Source organism: Fundulus heteroclitus, chromosome 11 (assembly GCF_011125445.2).
Source record: "Fundulus heteroclitus isolate FHET01 chromosome 11, MU-UCD_Fhet_4.1, whole genome shotgun sequence".
Taxonomy (NCBI): domain Eukaryota; kingdom Metazoa; phylum Chordata; class Actinopteri; order Cyprinodontiformes; family Fundulidae; genus Fundulus; species Fundulus heteroclitus.
Window position 1 is genome coordinate 33,177,030 of NC_046371.1, and position 21,806 is coordinate 33,198,835.

General features: G+C 42.6%; 1 protein-coding gene across 5 annotated transcripts in view; it reads left to right on the top strand.

Moving 5' to 3' along the window:
- amot (angiomotin) overlaps positions 1-21,806 on the top strand; it is a 184,842-nt gene that overhangs the window by 100,536 nt on the left and 62,500 nt on the right. For all 5 annotated transcript variants that reach the window (XM_036143411.1, XM_036143412.1, XM_036143410.1 and 2 more), the window contains 4 exons: positions 1,047-1,139; positions 3,090-3,235; positions 11,213-11,362; positions 19,044-19,240. In XM_036143411.1, the coding sequence (XP_035999304.1) occupies positions 1,047-1,139; positions 3,090-3,235; positions 11,213-11,362; positions 19,044-19,240 (586 nt within the window). The remainder of the gene's footprint in view (positions 1-1,046; positions 1,140-3,089; positions 3,236-11,212; positions 11,363-19,043; positions 19,241-21,806) is intronic.

Genomic DNA, 21,806 nt, shown 5'->3' on the forward strand with positions numbered 1-21,806 from the left:
GCGTATCTTAGAGAAGCACCTGAGTATCTGGGACTCTTCAGAAATGTACTGCGGTACACCCGGTGCATGTCACAACTGCTCTGACTGCCTAGAGTTGCTGCGACCAGCTGCAAAAGCGTGGCGCAAGCCGCACTGCGGGGTTTCCATATTCAGTGGAACCCTGGGGTAAGAGTCTTGCTCAGTGACCCATAGTGGCAGTCTGTGAGGTTTAAACTGGATACTGTATTTTTCAGACTATAAGGAGCATTTAAAATCCTTAAATCTTCTCAAAAATTGATGGTGTGCCTTTATATATGATTAAAGTTGTGCTTACTGACACAATTTTGGTAAGCAACGAAGCAACTCTTCTCAATGGATATTTGGAGCATTACAGTACACTGTGTCACTACATGATGACTGCCTGACTATAATGTTGAAACTAGAAGTGCATTAATGTAAAGACCCCCACATACTCGGATATAGTTAACTCCGTGGAGGTTTGCGCGTTCTCGAGGCATACTTAAGGCACACTGTGCGGGCTCCGCGCATACCGGTACGTGTCACACTATAAACTTCTTAGGAAAAAACACAAAAGCCATTAAAAGGTAACTGTTTAGAAAAGTTACGATCTTGGGTCTTCTTCTGTGAAGCAGACTTAGGGCTCCTAATACAACAAAGTGACATAGGTTTAAACTAATCTCAAATGGTTTTGGATGGTTTTCTTGGCATTTCTTCTTCATGCCTATCGTGTGAAATTTACCACAACTGGATGTACTTTATAGGGTTTTGATAATATTGAAAACTGTGGTCTTGGGAACATAAAGCAGCTTGGAGATAGTCCTCTTGCCATACAAGACTAGTACCCATCGATTAATGGGTACCTAGAAATCTGACCATGTTATTTTAGCACATCTGGAAAAGAAACAAAAACAAATCCTTTCTTTTTACATTTTTGTTTACTTTGTCACAAGACTGGTAAAAACTCAGCAAATTTTTAACACAACATATTTTAACACTTTTATTTTTGGATGTCATAATGCATGTGTTTTATGCTGCTGTTTTCAAAGAGCGCATGGAGACGGCCAATAAACAGCTTGCCTCTAAGGAGTGTGATAGCTCTGAGGACAATCGCAAAACCATCTCCCAGCTGGTTACTCAGAGTAAGTGACACACACACACACACACACACACACACACACACACACACACACACACACACACACACACACACACACACACACACACACACACACACACACACACACACACAGCGCTCTGTTATTGTTACTCTATGCCTATCTACCAAAGTTTTTTTCTCCCTCTCTCTCTTTCTCCCTCTTTTAACTTGAGAAAAGTCTTTAGGGGGTTTGTTGTTGAATCCTTTTTTATTAATCATTATGATATATAAGGTGTTGGGGACGACACCACTGTGGTGAGTCTCATATCCAACAATTATGAGACCCACTATAGAGGTCCATAACCTGACACAGTGGTGCCACAGGAATAACCTCACCCTGAATAGCAGAAAGACCAAGGAGGTCATTGGACATGAGCTTTTTCAGTGAACTGAAACAGGTTAGACTTTTTACCCAGCTGCTAATAAACTTTTATAGAGAAAGCATCTTGTGTCTCAGCGTGACAGGGTAGCATGGGAGCTGCACTGCACAGCAGAGAAAAGATCTAGCACAAGTGGTGAGGTCAGCAAAAGGGATTGTGGGATGGTGTGTACAAGATCTAGACACATTTTATGCTGCATGAGTCCAGAAAAGTACCAGACGTATAGCCACAGATCCCAACTACCCAGCTATTGCAGTTTATTCCACTTCTATCAGGTAAATGATTCAGAAACATTAAATCAAAAACTAATAGACTTAAAAAGAGCTTATTTTCCAAAGCTGTGAGGGCTATTACCCCTGCTGAGAATCGAATAAACTGCCAGCCCAGTTCATAGTTACATGTTTACAACCATACTACTAGTTCCACGTGATCTTAATCTGATGAGAATTATTTACACAGCTGCTCACATGCTAATTTCTATTTGCGCACTTTAGTCTCTCAGGGAGTGTTTGTTTGGAAATCTATTCAAATTGCACACTTCTGTAACTTGAAAATTTATTCATTTTACATTATCATGTAAACTGACTGCTACCAGTCTTTTTTTGTCTCGAGCACAAGTAAGTTTAAAATTTCAACTGTAACACTTATATTTTTGCTAATGACTATCTACACACTTTTTAGAGTTCTCAGGGAGTGTTTGTCTGATACAATCATGCAATTTTTCAGTAATTTACATCGTTGGTAAAGGGTCTGCTATCTGTCTTTTTGATTCAAACGTGTCTTATCAGATGCTAAAGACTATTTGCACAATTTAGGCTTCTCAGGAAGTGTTGTTGGTGGAATCAACTAAGTTCTTAAAAAAACGTGTGAAAACATTGTCTTTTTGTGTCTGCATGTTGTATGTAATCTGTGGGCATTCTGAGCTGGTGTCTCACCAAATCTTTATAATGGCTAAACATAACGATAAATAAAGGTGTTGGATTCTTGGCTCTTAATATTAGGTTGAACTGAATTGATCAGAGCACAGGTAGGAGACTTGGGGCCAATGGATTGGCACAAAAAACGTTTTTAAGCAGGACCCAGTGGTTTCTATGTTCCATTTCAGAATCCAGTCATACCACACATGCATACAAAATACACAAAACACTTAAGAGTTAAATAGAATGGTGCTTTGTCATTAGCGTGACCATATATTGGTGGTGAAGATTCTCAGTCATCCAGGTCATGCTCATTCCAAAAAAGTTAAAAAAACAAAACAACTGGACTTAATTCCGAAGTTTGAAGACGTTTTGCTTCCCTTCCAGAAAGCTTTCTCAATTCAAAACGTTTGGAGTAGTGTGGAGTTCCAAGCTTTATAGTATTGCCCAACAAAGGCGTTGTTATGGCTTAGATAACATGCAAATTGTTTCAATTTGCATGTTGGTTAGATAACATGCAAATTAAAGCAATTTGCATGTTATCTAACTTCAAACTTTAGAAAAAAGTCCAGTTGTTTTGTTTTTTACCTTTTTTGGCATGACCATATATGTTCTTATGTTCTATTGTGCTTTCAGATAAAGAAATTCTGCGGGAGAAAGAGAAACTTGAGATGGAGCTGAATGGGCTGCGTTCAACTGCAGATGACCAAAGGAGACACATTGAGATCAGAGACCAAGCACTGAACAATGCTCAGGCTAAAGTGGTTAAACTGGAGGAGGAGGTGGGAAAAATACAAGTCTAATAATCTCAAAATGTTGGACCAACTTGTTGTATTTTAATAATATATGATATAATATATTATATTTGATATATTATTATCATAACATACAGTATATTATTATTATATAGGTTTAATAAAAACGTTTTGGCTGTAAAGCTTTTGTGGTTGCTAATTTGTGGAAGACCCAAATTAGATTCATTGTCAGTCAGTTTGAGCAGATATGGGATTAAGGTTGTTTAAAATTAGATTAACTTGATGTATAACCTATAATCTATAAAATATATAACATGGGGGTAATCAGAGCTCTAATATATGAGATGGAGCTTGATTATTAAGGGCTTTATATGTGAGAAGGAGAATTTTAAATTCTATTCTTGATTTAAGAGGACGTCAATGAAGGGAAGCTAAAATAGGAGAAATATGATCCCTCTTGTTGATTTTCATCAGAACTCTTGCTGCAGCATTTTGGATCAGCTGAAGACTTTGAACTGCATTTTGTGGACTTCCTGATAGTAAAGAATTACAATAATCCAGCCTTGAAGTAAGAAATGCATGGACTAGTTTGGAAACCTGTTTAATATGGGATTTAAATGACATGTCTTGGTCAAAAATAACACTAAGATCTTTTACTTTATTACCAGAGGCCAATTTAATGCCATCCAGATTAAGTGATTGATTAAGAAGTTTATTTTTGAGGACTCTGATCCAGAGATTACAACTTCTGTCTTGTCAGAATTTAAAAGCAGGACATTTAAAGTTATCCAGGTTTTGATGTCATCAAGACATGACTGCAGTCGAAGTAATTGATTGAATTCATCAGGATTTATGGATAAATATAACTGAGTGTCATCAGCATAACAGTGGAAATTAATACCATGCTGTCTAAAATAAGGGGTGAGGCATAACATTTGTCGCATTTGTCTGCGATACTGGGATAAATTTGTGACAGTCGAACTTTAAAAAAATGGAGTCTAAACAGTAATTTAAACTGTGTGAGTGTCAGACGGGCACAGAATGAGCTTGTTTGAATTGTCTTAAGAGCAGCATCCCACCAGTCATCTTCCCAGTTTAAGTCCAGTTCCTCATCCCAGGCATCCCCAACTTTAGTAATTGGCGAGCAGTCAAAAGACAGAAGTTCATTATAAACTTTAGAATCCTGTCTGTCTCTGTGTTGCCCTGCAACACAGAGACAGACAGTTGCAGTTACAATCCCACAACCATCGTAACACATGTTATGGAAATACATTTATAACATGATTTGAATTAAATTGCAATAACGTTACACACAACATCCACAACATGTTGTGTGCACCTGAGGATTTTCAGGTGCATCGATGGCTCAGCCTGGAGCAAGAGAAAGAAAGAGACACTCAGATTGGCCAAATGTCTACAAAGACTATCCAGGTGGATTCATGGACGTAACTTTGATAATCTACCTGTGTGCGTGTGTTCTCACTTTGTTTATTTCATGTACCAAAATCTGAGTTTGGCTTACAATTTACGCAGCAAATTTGAGTGAGTGAGAGAGAGAGAGAAAGAAAGAGAGAGCTAAAACTGCATCTATCTGAATCACAATATCCATTGAAAAGTACTACGTCTCTGTGTGTGAGCATAGTCAAGAAATTGCATCTACCACCAATTGTCCCACCAGCAGCAGCTGTGTGGGCATGACATGCTCATCAGTGCTTGTAGCCAGTTCAGAGTCATAGCATCATGGACAGTGCTTGCAACCAACTTCTCCAGATTAAAAAAGAACGTGGTTGGTGCATCAATGTTCTGTAGTCTGGTGAAGTGTGCTCGGACTAAAGCCCCTTTAGCTCTCTCCTGCAGAAAAGAGTTTAGCTCCTGTTTTTTTGATTGTAAAAGATCATTTTGCTGATCTCCTTGTAGAGCATTCTCCAAGTCTCTTATGTGGTCCTCTAACTCCTGCACAGCTCTCTTTACGTTTGTTGTTACACTGGCTGTATATTCCTGACAAAACACCCTGATTTGGGCTTTTCCTACCTCCCACCAATGAGCCAGGGAAAGAAAATCATCTTTCTGGGATCTCCAGTAGGCCCAAAAATTTTTTAAATTTTCACAAAAATTAAGATCATTTAATAATTTAACATTAAAACGCCAAAAAGATTTTGGTTTTCCAGTGGGAGAAAAAACCAGCTCCATTAAGACTAAATGATGGTCTGTAAAAACAACTGGGAGGATCTGACAGCTAAAAACTCCTGCAGTAAAAGAAGCAGGTAGATAAAATCTGTCTAGTCTAGCTGCACTTACTCTTCCATCTGATATTTTGACCCAAGTGGACTGCCTATCTGATGGGTGTTTTATTCTCCACACATCTACCAAATCATTTTTTTAATACATGAGACAGAAACAAGGAGGACTGAATATGTGGCTCCTCTCCAGTCCTATCTAATGTAAAGTCAGTGCAGCAGTTCCAATCACCACCCAATACAATAAACTCTCCTGTACCAATATTATTTAGTTCTTCTTTCATTATTTTAAAAGTTCCTTCCCGCTCAGGGCCTTGGTTTGGTGCATACATATTAATGAAAATGAAGCTAAATCCCTCTACTTCGCCTCTCACCATAAGGACTATGCCTTTCACCACCTCTGTGCTGGATGTAACAGTTACATTTAACTTAGAGGAAAGCAAAATGGCGACTCCTGCACTTAGATTTGTCCCATGGCTAAGGACATGCTGCCCTCCCCACCATAAGCCCCAATCTATTTCATTCGTACTATCAGTGTGGGTTTCTTGTAAGAAAACTACATCCAGTCTTTTCTGTGTGATGACGTCCGTTAATATAGCTCTCCTTTTTCCATCTCTACCCCCATTTATGTTTAACGAGGCCACTCTTAGACCCTGCATGTAAGGAGAATAGAGATAGACCAGCAGAGAAAACCAACAGAGTCGAAACACCCAGTGATGTATGATCATAGTACCTTTTATTTTTTTAAAGTTTCATTTTCTTTGACATTTTGTTCTTTGTCATTTTAAAAGTTTTTCTTAGACCAGTAACATGCTTCTTGAGACGAAAACATTTCTTGCTGTCCAGTAAATCAAAACCAACTCCTCTCTGCAATGTAGTGACTGATTGTATAAATTTATCCACATCAGGAAAATATTCTTTGACGTTTACTTTTTTTCCAAAAGTGTCATCCAGGAAGCCATTAATCTCCTCCAGAGAATACAAATCAACACTCTGAGAGTAACTGTCGGCTATAGAGAAACTATCAGAGTCAGATTCACAGTCTATGTCACCATGGCCACGAGCAGATTTCACCTGATCATCTAGCTCACTGTCAGGGCTGACCTGCAGCAGCTCTACATCCTGTACAGCAGCACACCCTGCATCCTGTTCTGACCTCCCCAGGTCATCCGCCCTCTACACTGTCCTGACCACAGCCTCCTCTTCACCTACAGCACTGTCTGTACTAACCTGGAGGCCACCATCACCCTCGGTCCCAGCCACGGAGCCACTATCACCACCACCTTCACCGTCAGTTCCTACCACAGAGCAGCTGTCTATCTCAGCATTATCACGGGGAGCAGCCTCGGCCAGCGTCCACTGTCCACTGCTCCCCTCCCCGCTGTCCTTTGCCGCAGCAGCCGCCGCGGGCCCCGCCGCATCCGCGGCGCGCTCCGCCACAGCACCAGCGGTGCGATGTCTGTGGGGACACGCCACCCGCTTGTGGCCCACATTTCCACACTCAAAACACTTCATGTTACCTGAGCTGGCATACACCATGTAGTGTCCTTGCTCATGTTTAACACGGAACGAGACATCCAGTGTTTGAGTTGGAGAATCAAGAAACATGAACACTTGTCTCTGCAAATATTGAATGTGTTTCAGTTTGGCGTCCTTACAGCCCAGACTCACCACCCAGAACCCGCTCGCAAATCTCCCAAAACGCTTCAGCTCTGTCTCCAGAGCCTCGTTGGAAATAAACAGGGGAACACCAGATACGGTGATCCGTACCGAAGGAACCGCCAGCGGGGAAACCTGAAAAAACTCATCATTAAAGACAAGCCCGCTTTCTATGAGTTGACTAACAAATTCCAGTTTTTTCAAAAACACAACCACCGCCTTATTCATGCGTGAGGCATACGAGATGTTTCCATGCCCCACCTGTTCTCCTACCGCGAGCAGCACCTGCTCCACCGTGGTGCTGGGCTGAGGCATTATCCTCACCCCATGCTTCAGAGACAGGGACGGCGCCACCGAGGACGCCATCCCTGTCAAGAAACACAGCCTATCGCCCCCCTAAGCAACAAAATGCACAGTAACTTAGAGTGACAAAAACAAAACTAACAATTATCAAACAATCATACAGTAAACAGTTAGAAAAGAAAAAAGAAGTTTGAGATTACTCACAAACTCTCAGCCACACTCTCCACCAACAAACTCCCAGTATGCACTCAGAGAGAGAGAGAGAGAGAGAGAGAGAGAGAGAGAGAGAGAGAGAGAGAGAGAGAGAGAGAGAGAGAGAGAGAGAGAGAGAGAGAGAGAGAGAGAGAGAGAGAGAGAGAGAGAGAGAGAGAGAGAGAGAGAGAGAGAGAGAGAGAGAGAGAGAGAGAGAGAGAGAGAGAGAGAGAGAGACTGTAATCCCCCCAGTGACTCTATTAATTCACCATGGCTCACGTTACGCTCCTGATGAACAGCCCCGACTACACCTTCCTGACTCATTCTCTCTTGGTTCCTCTCCTCATACCCACTGCACCACTATGCAGTCCCTCCATCCTCTCGCTGAGTTAAAAAAATAAAAACCTGTGCAATAACCCAGTATATCTGCCTATATTCAGTCATCTGTTTAGTGGCTACCACTTACCAATTATTTATCCATTACTTTCTATTTATGTTAATTCCTGCATAGAAGACCCTGCTGATCAGAGCAAAACCTACAATGAGGCAGTTGAGGATGTGGACTGAGGGGGCCATGGAGGCACTCCAGGTCTGTTTTGAGTGCTCTGACTGGGACATGTTCAAAGCTGCAGCAACACATGACAACAAGATCACCATTGATGAGTATGCCATGACTGTGTCAGCCTACATCAACAAATGCACTGAGGACGTCAGCACCACTAAGAACATCATCACCCGAGCCAACCGACTCTGGGTGACTGAGGAGGTTCGACAAACACTAAGAGCATGGAACTCAGCTTTCAAGTCTGGCGACAAGGTGGCACTGAGGACAGCGAGAGCCAACTTTTACCGTGCCATCAGGTTAGCGAAGTGGAGTGGACTCCCTCCCCCCCGGTGGTTGAAGTTGATGCTGAATTCTTTAACAGACTAAATAACTTCTTTGGGAAGTTTGAGGCACTAAACTAGCCTCGTGAGACCATCCTGATCTCGCGAGCTTTCAAGGTTTCACTCGCAGATCAGTCTGGCTACTCTCCGTTAAAGAAAATTTGGAGCCGTTCACCAAACGAACGTCCAATCAGCGTTGGCTTTGAGGCGGGTTGAGGTGTGATGCAACGAGAAGCGCGACAGTTCAGCCTAAAGAACATGGCGGCTTCAGCCGATGAAACTAGCGTTAGCGTTGCTATCGAGCAAGTTTTATCGGAATTACAGAGTATTTCTTTGCTGAGCTAACGAGCCTTTACCTGCAGCAGCAAGAGTAGCTTGGCTTGTGGTTGTGTTTTCGTCGTCGCTCGTAACAGAGCGACGAGGAATCTGATTGGTTTATTTGGCCCGTCTATCACCAACATAGGCCAATCAGCTAACCAGTATTTTCGCCCCTTCCCAAAATTACTTCAACGGAAGGTTTCCAGATGGATATGCGGAGCAAATCTATCTGGCGGAGTCAGGTAAGCACTAAACAGCACTCCAGCAGTGAAAGCTGTTCCCCATCAGGAAGAGGAGGCACTCTGCCTTGACACAGCCAAAGTGTTAAAGACCCTGAGAAGAGTCAACCCGCTGAAGGCCCCAGGCCCAACAACATACCTTGGTGGGTGTTCAAGGAGTGTGAAGGTCTGCTGGCTGGTGTCCTTACAGACATTTTTAACACCACGCTGGATCAAGCCACAGTGTCAGCATGCTTTAAGTCTGCCTCCATCATTCCGGAGCCAAAGTAACCTCAAGTCACCTCATTTTATGACTACCGGCCTATTGCACTGACTCCCATCATGATCAAGTGCTTTGAAAGGCTGGTAAAATAACACATCGTCTCCAGACTCCCCCCAACATTCAACCCTTTCCAGTTTGCCTACCGGCGAAACTGCTCTCAGGGCTGCGTCCTGAGCCGCCTGCTGTTCACTCTGATGACACACGACTGTGTCCCCAGGTTCACCCCCAATCACATTGTGAAGTTTGCAGATGACACAACGGTGGTGGGCCTGATTAGAGATGACAATGACCGGGACTACAGAGAGGAGGTGGAGCAGCTGGTGGGCTGGTGCAGAGACAACAGCCTGATCCTGAACGTGGAGAAGACAAAGGAGATCGTCGACTTCAGGAAGAACCGGTCTCACTACGCTCTACTGCTCATCAACAGCTCAGCTGTGGAGGTGGTCTGCAACACCAAATTCCTGGGGTTTCACATCACAGACAGACAACCTCACCTGGTACAGAAGCACTTGTACTTCCTGCGGAGGATGAGGAGAGACCACCTGCCCCCGCCTATCCTGAACACCTTCTACAGGAGCACCATAGAGAGCATTCTTACCAGCTGTCTCTCTGTGTGGTGTAAAGGCTGCAGCGCTTCTGACTAGAGGAACGTGAGGAGAGTGTTTAGGACGGCAGATAGGATCATCGGAGTTTCTCTTCCCTCCATTAAGGACATTTCATCTCAGCGCTGCGTGTCCCAAGCCCGTAACATCATCAGTGACCCCTCACACCCCCACCATGGACTATTCTCCCTGCTGCCTTCTCGGAAGAGGCTTCGCAGTATCCACTGCTGGTCCACCAGGTTGTGCAACAGCTTTTCCCCGTTGCCATCAGACTGTTGAACTCTAAACTAGACTCTGCATCACATATGCACAGAACTGAACTTTATGGCCATTTCGTATCATTATTTTGCACTGCCAGCGTTGCTGAACTTTTACAATTAATTTGAATTTAAAAGTACACAACTGAACATTTACTGCATTTTTGCACCATTATTATCTTGCACTGCCAACAGTGAACTTTCCAAATGAATGCCTTTTTTGCACTACTATTTTTGCACTATAAACATGGTGGAACATTCTTCTGCACACTTTTTAAAAAACAGTTTTTCTCCTGCACTGTACATTCTTATAACTGCTGCACTTTATATTGTAATGTTTTTATTTCAATTGCAATCTCATTACATTGTCGTAAGCTGTATGCAACGAAATTTAGTTTTGTATGCACTCTGTACATACAAAATGACAATAAAGTAAGTCTAAAGTTCTAAAAATCACAGCTGAGCCAGCTTCTCGTAACCAGCTCTCTCAGCAGCTGCAGAGAGGAGGAGACCCATGTCAGATAAGGTGCCCTGCTACCGGGCTCCAGGTTCCCCTTACAATATTATCACACTGGTCATACTGTATATACCGTATACCAAATCCACCTACCTTATGTACATCACACTAGATATAATACACATTTTTTCTAGCATTTTCATTCTTTGTACTTATCACACTGTGGAGATGTATGCATTTGTATGTGCATTTGTACATCACTCCCACCTGTGACATGTACATATTATAAACATAAAATGAAAATAAGATTTACTCCCACATCCAATGCACTCTACTCATTATGCCATTGCATTATGGTCTCAATCAGTCTGCTTCTTTATACCGTGTTCATATATATTCTCTATACTTCAGATTGTGTTTGATTTTTGTTACTGCATTATTGTGTCATTGTATTATTTTATAGCTAAGCACATTGTGAGCATTGTACAACCCAGAGACAAATTCCTTGTATGTGTACACATACCTGCAAAATAAAGCGGATCCTGATCATTGGCAGTAACATTAAATAAATGTGTGTTTATATGTGTGTACAGCTAAAAAAAAAGCAAGTTTACGTTGAGAAAGTGGAGAGGATGCAGCAGGCTCTGGCTCAGCTCCAGGCAGCATGTGAGAAGAGAGAGCAACTGGAACATCGACTTCGTACGAGACTGGAAAGAGAGCTAGAGTCTTTACGTCTACAGCAGGTAACACTGTACCCAGGGGTGCTACCGCGAATTTTGGACCTCATGACAAGAAAAATCTAAATCATCCTGAAAGCTCATGTATATGTATAAATATGTCTTTTTGGGGTCCCCATCAGTCAGAGGCCCTTGGAATTGTCCTACCAGAGAAGAATTGAATATTACACCAAGGTTTTGAATGCTTGACTTAAAAGTTGCACAAAAAGATTTTTGTATGTAGTTCTACAGGAGCTGTAGATGATGTCCAACAAGTTGGATATCATCTGTATTAAAGTGAAAATAAATGTCATTAAAAGATGTAGGGCTGGGCAGTATAAGATTTTCATATCACATTTTTTCTACAACTAATATCAGTACTTGATTTATCTTTTTGCCATTTCTTCTGTCATTTAATTTGTAGCCAAAATAGGACCCATATTCTCTCAAAATTTAAAACAGTTCTGGTATAGATTGGGTGGGACTGGATAAATAAACTAAAACATCATCCGCAAACAATGCCGGTTTCTGTTCTGCATTGGAGACCAGTGTTCCTGTGATCTTACTATTCTGTTGGATACATTGAACAAGTGGCTCTATAAATATTGCGAAGCAGAGTGGACTCAGTGAACACCCCTGTCTTGTAGTCCTTTCCAACCCAAAAATATCAGAGAGGTCCCCGTTAATTGTGATCCTAGCAATTGGTTTATCATATAGGGCCTTCAATATTCTAATAAAAAATTTATAATCAAATCCCAATTTTTGCATGACTTGGAATAAAAATCCCATCTCACCAAGTCAAAAGTTTTTTCAGCATCTAGATTCAGTAGTACAACCTGTATTTTGTTGTTTATATATTTCATAATTTGTGGTGATCGTCTAATATTATATTGGCTGCACAGTGGCGCAGTGGGTAGCGCTGTTGCCTTGCAGCAAGAAGGTTCGAGTACACCCCTGGGTCTTTCTGCATGGAGTTTGCATGTTCTCCCTGTGCATGCGTGGGTTCTCTCCGGGTACTCCGGCTTCTTCCCCCAGACCAAAAACATGACTGGTAGGTTAATTGGCTTCTCCAAATTGTCCTTAGGTGTGAGTGTGTGCGTGAATGGTTGTTTGTCCTGTTTGTCTCTCTGTGTTACCCTGCGACAGACTGGCGACCTGTCCAGGGTGTACCCCACCTCTCGCCCAGTGAACGTTGGAGATAGGCACCAGCAACCCCCGCGACCCCATGAGGGATAAAGCGGTTCGGATCTTGGATTGATGATGGATGGATGGATGGACGTCTAATATTATTCAATTCAATTTAATTAAATTTTATTTATATAGTGCCAATTCATGAAACATGTCATCTCAAGGCACTTTACAAAATCAAATTCAATCAGATTATTCAGATTGCGTCAGATTTTACAGATTGGTCAAAAAAATTGCCATATAAGGTAATTGCCTTGACAAGCAGCATTCACTCCTGAAGAAGCGCAGAGCCACAGGGAGAGTCATCTGCATTGTCCATGGCTTTGCAGCAATCCTTCATACTGAGCAAGCATGAAGCAACAGCGGAAACAAAAACTAACGGGAAGGCAAAACCTCCAGCAGAACCGGGCTCGGTATGAACGGTCATCTGCATCGATCGACTGGGGGTTGGAGAAGACAGAGCAGAGACACTACAAGAGAGACAAACACGCACAGAAGCACACATTGATCCAGTAATCTGTTCTACATTAGATGGTAATAGCGAATGATCTGTCTTCCCTGGATGATGTCACAGCTAACAGAACGCCAGACCAGGTGTACCTACTATGAAGAAAAAAAAGAGAGAGAACAAAAAGTTAAAAGCTGAAATGACGACAAGCAAGGCAAAATTGGAGAACAATAGAACTCAGTAAAGTGAAAAATAGACCCTGATGTCCTCCAGTAGCCTACGCCTATAGCAGCATAACTATAGAGGTAGCTCAGGGTAACATGAGCCACTCTAACTATAAGCTTTGTCAAAAAGGAAAGTTTTAAGCTTAGTCTTAAAAGTAGACAGGGTGTCTGCCACACGGACCAAAACTGGGAGTTGGTTCCACAGGAGAGGAGCCTGATAGCTAAAGGATCTGCCTCCCATTTTACTTTTAGAGACTCTAAGAACCACCAGCAGACCTGCAGTCTGAGAGCGAAGTGCTCTGTTAGGAACATATGTGGTAATCAGAGCTCTGATATATGATGGAGCTTGAATATTAGGGGTTTATACGTTAGAAGAAGAATTTTAAATTCTATTCTTGATTTAACAGGAAGCCAATGAAGAGAAGCTAAAATTGGAGAAATATGATCCCTCTTGTCGATTTTCTTGTAAGGTGGCAGCCCAGGGAGGGGCTGTCACCTTACCGTGGTGGAGGGATTTGAGTGTCCCAATGACCCTAGGAGCTATGCTGTCAGGGGCTTTATGCCCCTAGTAGGGTCACCCAAGGCAGACAGGCCCTAAGGTGAGGGACCAGACAAAGAGCAGCCCAAAAGCCCCTTGTGATGAGTACAACCAATGGATCTCATGTTCCCTCGCCCAGACGCGGGTCACCGGGGCCCCACTCTGGTGCCAGGACTGGAGGTGGGGCACATTAGTGAGTGCCTGGTGGCCAGGCTTTTACCCATGGAGCCCAGCCGGGTAAAGCCCGAAGAGGATACATGGTTCCCCCTTCCAATAGGCTCACCACCTATGGGAGGGGCCAAAGGGGTCGTGTGCAATGTGAAATGGGTGGCAGTTGAGGGCGGGGACCTTGGCGTTCCGATCCTCGGCTGCAGAAGCTGGCTCTTGGGACGTGGAATGTCACCTCACTGGTGGGTAAGGAGCCTGAGCTAGTGCGCAGGGTTGAGAGGTTCCGACTAGAGATAGTCAGACTCACCTTGACGCATGGCTCTGGCTCTGAAACCAGTCTCCTTGAGAGGGGTTGGACATTCTTCAACTCTGAAGTTGCCCCTGGTGTGAGGCACCGAGCTGGAGTGGGCATACTTGTTGCCTCTCATCTCGGTGCCTGCACGTTGGGGTTCACCCCGGTGAACGAGAGGGTGGCCTCCCTCCGCATTCGTGTGGGGGGATGGGTCCTGACTGTTGTTTGTGCTTATGCTCCAAACAGCAGTTAGGATTACCCACCCTTTTTGGAGTCCTTAGAGGGGGTACTGGAGAGTGCCCCTCCTGGGGACTCCCTCATTTTGCTGGGGGACTTCAACGCTCACGTGGGCAATGACAGTGGAACCTGGAGGGGCGTGGTTGGAAGGAACGACCCACCTGATCTGAACCAGAGTGGTGTTTTGTTGTTGGACTTCTGTGCTCATCATGCTTTGTAAATCATGAACACCATATCCAGGCATAAGGGTGTACACATGTGCTCTTGGCACCAGGACACCCTAGGCCGTAGTTAAATGATTGACTTTGTTGTTGTTTCATCTGATCTGTGGCCGTATGTCTTGGACACTCGGGTGAATAGAGGGGTGGAGCTTTCCACCAACAACTACCTGGTGGTGAGCTGGCTCCGATGGTGGGGGAGGAAGCCGGTCAGACCTGGCAGGCCCAAACGTATTGTGAGGGTCTGCTGGGAACGTCTGGCAGAGTCCCCCATGAGATTGAGCTTTAACTCCCTTCTCTGGGAGAGCTTTGAACACGTCCCGAGGGAGGCGGGGGACATTGAGTCTTAATGGACCATGTTCCGCGCCTCTATTGTTGAGGTGGCTAATCGGAGCTGTGGCAGCAAGGTTGTCAGTGCATGTTGCGGCGGCAACCCCTTGAACACGCTGGTGGACACCGGCGGTGAGGGAAGCCGTCAAGCTGAAAAAGGAGTCCTATCTGGCTTTATTGGCCTGTGGGACTCTGGAAGCAGCTGATGTGTACCAGCAGTCAAAGCGGCAGGCGGCTCGGCTGGTCACAGAGGCAAAAACTCGGGCGTGGGATGAGTTTGGAGAGGCCATGGATAAAGACTTCCGCACGGCTTTGAAGCGATTCTGGTCCACCATCCGGCGTCTCAGGAGGGGGAACACTATTTATAGTGGGGGTGGTGTGCTGCTGACATCAACTCGGGGGCAGATCCCCTGGATTGGCAGACTAGGGTGGTGGTCCCCCTATTTAAAAAGGGGACTACAGAGGAATCACACTCTTAAGCCTACCTGGGAAGGTCTGTTCTGGGGTTCTGGAAAGGAGGGTCCGTTGGATAGTCGAATCTTGGATTCAGGAAGAGCAGTGTGGTTTTCGTCCTGGCCGTGGAACACTGGATCAGCTCTACACCCTCAGCAGGATCCTGGAGGGGGCGTTGGAGTTTGCCCAACCAGTCTACATGTGCTTTGTGGATCTGGAGAAGGCATTCGACCGTGTCCCTCGAGGGATCCTGTGGGGGGTCCTCCGGGAGTATGGAGTACCGGGCCCTTTAATAAGGGCTTTCAGGTCTCTGTATGAACGGTGTCAGAGTCTGGTCTGCATTGCCGGCAGTAAGTCGGACTCGTTTCCGGTGAGAGTTGGACTCCGCCAAGGTTCCCCTTTGTCACCAATTCTGTTCATAACTTTTATGGACAGAATTTCTAGGCGCAGCCAAGGTGTTGATAGGATCCATTTTGGTGGTCTTAGGATTGTGTCTCTGCTATTCGCAGATGAAGTGGTCCTATTGGCTTCATCAGGGCATGATCCACAGCTCTCACTAGAGCGGTTTGCAGCCGAGTGCGAAGCGGCTGGGATGAGAATCAGTGCCTCCAAATACGAGACCATGGTCTTGAGCTGGAAAAGGTGGGACAATAAAGCTATTTCTTATCTCTTATCTCAATCCCTGTGGATTATTAACTGTTAAAAAGTTAGGAAACAAGACTCTGCTTCTGATGCATGTCGTTATTGCTTCCTTTAATCATTAAATATATATGAAATTATGCCAGCTTCCTCTGACAGAAGCATGCATCACTGAACTCCTTTAAACATTTGGTCAAGTTACACTTTTCTTTGGTCTTTGAAGTGACTACAAATATTCTAAATTATATTTGGTTACAGAATCATTGGTTGTTTTTTTGCTAATAATTACAGCTTTTTGTTTTCACAATAGGAACCTCACTCCCACATTTAGTGGCTAAATTGACGTTATTTAAAGTCTAACTAATGGACTAAATGTATTTTAACGCAGATGCATTCAAATAGTCACCAGAGTAAGGAAATGTATATTATATGTGAATTATGTGCACCGTTTGGAAGTAATTTTGATAAAACTTGCTATATAAGCGAAAGAGCCCGAACATTCCTCAATCGGGCTGCTCCGGAATGTGACGTCACAAACAGAACTAGTACCATGCATCCGGCTGCTAACACTACGACTTTCGCTACCGATTTATTAAATTTAATTAATAACTCTTACTCTACGTACAAAAAATTAATAAAAAAATGTCTGATACATCTACAAACTCAACCTCAAGCATCAGCGACTCGGATACCGAATATATATACGAAGAAACGGAGTTTGAACAAGGTGAACCTGAGGAGACTATATGTAACGCTGCCCAAGACATAGAGCCCATGCTCCATTGTAAGTACCCCTCAAAATCCTCGCTCGTGAAGTGTGAATTGCATAAAACACTTTTGTCACTGCCGGCAATCCAGTCCTTTCGCGTTTCTTTTACGAATTTATCCCATTTCTTTCGGACCTTTTGATTGTTCTGCCAAGTATGTAGCGCTACTTTCTGGCCTGCACTAGACCGCGGTGAAGTTGGTTTGACATTGGACATTCAAGCTCCGCGAAGTCAGCGGAGCACACTTATGAGAAACAAAAATCAAATCAGATTTGTTGACGGTCCCACCGCGTATGGGAGAAGGGAGCACCTGAGAGACACTGGCCGAAATCGGAGTCCTTCAACCGGATCAAACATGAGCTAGATCCTGCTGACTCCGCGGATCTTGAATGTCCAATATCAAACCAACTTCACCGTGGTCTGCACTAGGCCTATATGCGACACTACAGCCACCAACTACGCACCTAGAAGGCATTTCATTGTGGACTTAGTTCGGCGATTTTTTTTAAAAGCGCTTGCTCAAAGTAGACGTGGATCAGCAGATTTGGCGTGTGAAAGAAGATACTGGAAAACATCCATATATATCCTTGTTCGCCGTACCGGTTGTACAATGTAAACAATGTGTGTTTCTATGCAACTTCGTTTTGTGCATTCTCGGTGTTCTTGAACTGACGTCACACGTCGGAAATGGACGATCTTAAACCGAGGCAGCACTCAAACGCGGAATACCATAATCGGTGTAAAAAATGTGCAATATTTCATATTTAAACTTAATTTGAACACTTTTGATACATGAATATTCAAAGTTTCCCTTGTTCTGGAAGTTATTCAACAGTTTTCAGGATTTTTTTTTTAGTCCAAGAGTTAGACTTTAACATTTGTGCCATGCAAAAAATCTAAACAGTGGGCATGTCTCAATTCAGAGTCTGTATCCTTCCTACGTTAGCCAGGTTCTTTGTCAGCTGAGAAAATGAGAATACCGGAAAAGATTGGCTGTCAGTATGAGCTGTCCTCGCCCTTACCTCAGCATAACTTCTGTTTCTTAGAAAGCAAGACAGCATAAGGCAAATGTGTGAAGTCAAATAAATGGAGCCCGAAGGTTAATCCTGCTGTGTCCACTTTAAATGACTGTTTACGGCTTTTATTTTCCCTTTATATATTCATCATCATTCACAGTCTTTTTGTTGTTGTTTTATTATCTTTTCATTTTGTTCTCATTCATTAGACGTTTCACATGTTAAAAGCAATTTTATGTTGATATAGAAATATACCACTAAATAAATTCCATCTACGTCCATCCATTTTCCGACGCTCTTATCCTTGCTGGGGTCACGGAGGAGTGCTGGTGCCTATCTCCAGCTGTCAATGGGCGAGAGGCGGGGTACACCCTGGACAGGTCCTAAATAAATTCATAGATGACAAATACTATTTGTGTAATTTATTAGTAAAATTTTTAACAACTTAGATACTAAACCCTATAACTTTCAGAGCAAATTTTGAATCTATTTCTGGAGAATAATAATAAATTAACCAAACTTTGATATCAGAGTGAATTGTTGCTTTTATGTTATCGAGAAAAGCCTCCTGGGGGAGTTTGAAAGCAATGTGCCAGGTGACAAATGTTGTCTCACGGCATATTGAGCCTTGACTGCCCTGTCAGCTGAAACCCGGCAAAGTCAGCCGGCTGCAGTCCAGACATTTTTGAACATGTCCAAGCACTTTTAAAATTTAGTGCTATATTAACACACCAAGCTGATTTTTCAGGTTTACATAGCTAAAGTCTTACTAAAAAAAAAAAAAAAAAAAAAAAAAAAAAACATACCTTATTGACAGCATTTCACTTCTCTCCGCCATTGCTGTTTCTGGTGGAACAATTCTCTTCAACCCGCAATGTATCATGGGATAGGGTGGGCTATGAAAGATACATTGGACTCATCCTTCAAATCAGGATGTTTTAGTGTAAGGGAAGACAAGATAATGAGAAAGCTCTCACTCTGATTACAGACCAGGAAATAGTTAAATTACCATGCTTAAAACAATGATGAAGTTTACAGAAAATCAAATGAACTGTACACTATCTCTCACAAACACAATTGAAGACAAACTTGTGAACTTTTAGAAAATTTGACATGTTCTGCGTGTTTTCATTTGTTTTTTGTCAACCTGTATAACCCACTCTGTCTTGTGTATCTTGTATGCTCTCCAGCGTCAAGGAAACTCTCAGAGCAGCGGTTTGGTGTCTGCAGAGTACAATGCTACAGCCCTGATGGAACACCTAAGGGAGAAGGAGGAGCGAATTCTGGCTCTGGAGGCTGACATGACTAAATGGGAGCAGAAGTATTTGGAGGAAAGTGTGATGAGGCAGTTTGCCCTGGACGCTGCTGCATCTGTCGCCACACAAAGGTGAGGCTATATATATTAGGGCTCTTAGTTTTAGCGCGTTATTAACGTGTTAACTTTGTTAGACCATAACCGCGACAATTTTTTTAATGTGCGTAAATCGCGCGTTAAAACACACACACCGTTCCTAATGTTTTTTTTCCCCTGCAGTGCTCTCCGGACTGTGTTTTTACTTACCCACTTTCCGTAGTTCCAAGAATGCTTGAGACTGTAGCAAAACAGATCCGCGCTCACTGTTGCCAAATCCGCTTATTTTATGCGACTTTGAGCTTCTTTTTTCTAGTCACTTGTAAATTTCATGAGTCGCCGGTTGCGGTTTTTTGGGCTTGTTTCTGAATGTGAAGTCGCTTATTTGGGCTCTAAAATAAGTGACGAGTTATAAAGAGACCTGCCCGGCTTTAGACACTGAGTATAACCAGCTGAAATATCCCTCCGCCTTATAACGCGCTGGAGCGCATCCTCCTCTAAGCTGACATAGGAGCCGAGGGAGTAAAGGCAGAAGGAGCAACTCTGCCCATATTTTCTGCAGTGTATATTTACAATAACCGGTGATAACTGCTGAAAGTAGATTACACGGTGCAGATCACCATTTTGAGCAGAGATTGGTTCTGAAGATGAGTTTTTACACACTGATAACATTACAGAAACCTAGCCCATAAACCATACTTATTAATTTGTTGTCTTTGTATTTGACAGACTAAGGCTGAATCACATTGCCAAATGAAGTACCTGGAGTTACAGTGTCAGCGCATGAAGCTGCGCTAAACAGTTCTCTTTAAAGGGTATTAAGCTCCTGGCCCTGTTGCAAGCAAAGTGTAAGACTCTGGAATGACCTGGAAATTTTAAACCTTTTTCCAGGCTTTAAAAAAAACTGTGTATGAATGTGGATATAAACAGCATGCAAAAATATACAAAGAAATTATTGTTGTTGGTGTGAAAGCTCAGGATTAGATGAGTGTGAGAGAGTGAAAAAATTAACAATAAAACTTATGACTTTATTTAAATGTAAAATGTATTAATTTATATGTAAATGCTTAATACTATTTCTATCTTTCTTTAGGAGGCAAAAAACATTTCGGCATTAAATATTTATTTATTTACACATTTATTTACACATTGTGTAAACATCAGGGCGTTATGATTTGTGATTTAGCCATTATTGGCCAGAGTTTAACATTATGGTCCTATGGAGGACCAGCTCTACCATATTTACAAATATAGTCGTTTTTTCTTTGTTTATTTTTAGCTGATTAGCTAAGAAGCTTCCTGATTTATTGCCATGTTCAAAGTTTTATATTCAATGTATTTTAATTAAAAATGTATTTTGCTTTTCAATATATTCGTTTAATTCTAATTTTACTTTAAGGATTTTACCCAGCTTTTGCTCTTCCAGAGAGGCTTCTAGTAACTTAATTTTTTCCTCTAATTCCTGAATCTTTAGGCCCGAGCAGCGAAGCGCTGCAAAGGCCTATTGTATCTGTAGTGTTAATTAGGCCCGAGCAGCGAAGCCTTGCTAAGGCCTATTGTATCTGTAGTGATAATTATTATTATTCTACCCCCCTAAAGAGGGTCCTTTTTGGGGGCTTTATCATTTTCAAAAACTCACCAAACTTTGCAGATGCATGGTGACTATTTAAAAATTTTGTATTTTAAGGTCGTCACAAAAATCTAAAGAAAAATGCCTCAACGGCGCCACCTAGAAATTTTCAAAGGACCCTTTGCTATTCACTTACTTCATCGTAGAGACATGAAATTTGGTACAGTTGCAGAGCTCAACAAGACACTCAGAATTTACAATTAATGTCATAATGCAAGTTTTCAAAGGACCCTTTGCTATTTACTTACTTCATCGTAGAGACATGAAATTTGGTACAGTTGCAGAGCTCAACAAGACACTCAGAATTTACAATTAATGTCATAGTGCAAGTATCACAGGAAGTTGGCCATTTTAGATTGAAGGTCGTAATTTGACCTCATTTTTGATGTTTACAGCATTGGTATTTGCCCGACCCGACCTTGGATAAGAGGAAGACGATGGATAGATGGAAAAAGGAAAAAGGAAAAATTAAGATTAGTCTTAAAAGTAGACAGGGTGTCTGCCTCACGGAACAAAACTGGTTCCACAGGAGAGGAGCCTGATAGCTAAAAGATCTGCCTCCCATTCTGCTTTTAGAGACTTTAGGATTATAGGTGGTTACAGAAGACAGAGTAGAGACACAACAAGACAGGTAAAAAAGCACAGAAGCACACATTGATCCAGTAATCTGTTCAACATTAGATGGTAATAGCAGGTGATCTGTCTTCCCTGGATGATGTTACAGCTAACAAACGCCAGACCAGATGTGCTTACTATGAAGAAAAAGAGAGAAAACAAAAAAAAGTTAAAAGCTTAAATGACAACAAGCAATGCAAAATTGAAAAACAATAGACCCAAATGTCCTCCGGTAGCCTAAGCCTATTTCAGCATAACTTTAGAGGTAGCTCAGGGTAACATGAGCCACTATTACTATAAGCTTTGTCAAAAAGGAAAGTCCCAAGAGCCAGCTTCTAGTGGAGGAGTTCAAGTATC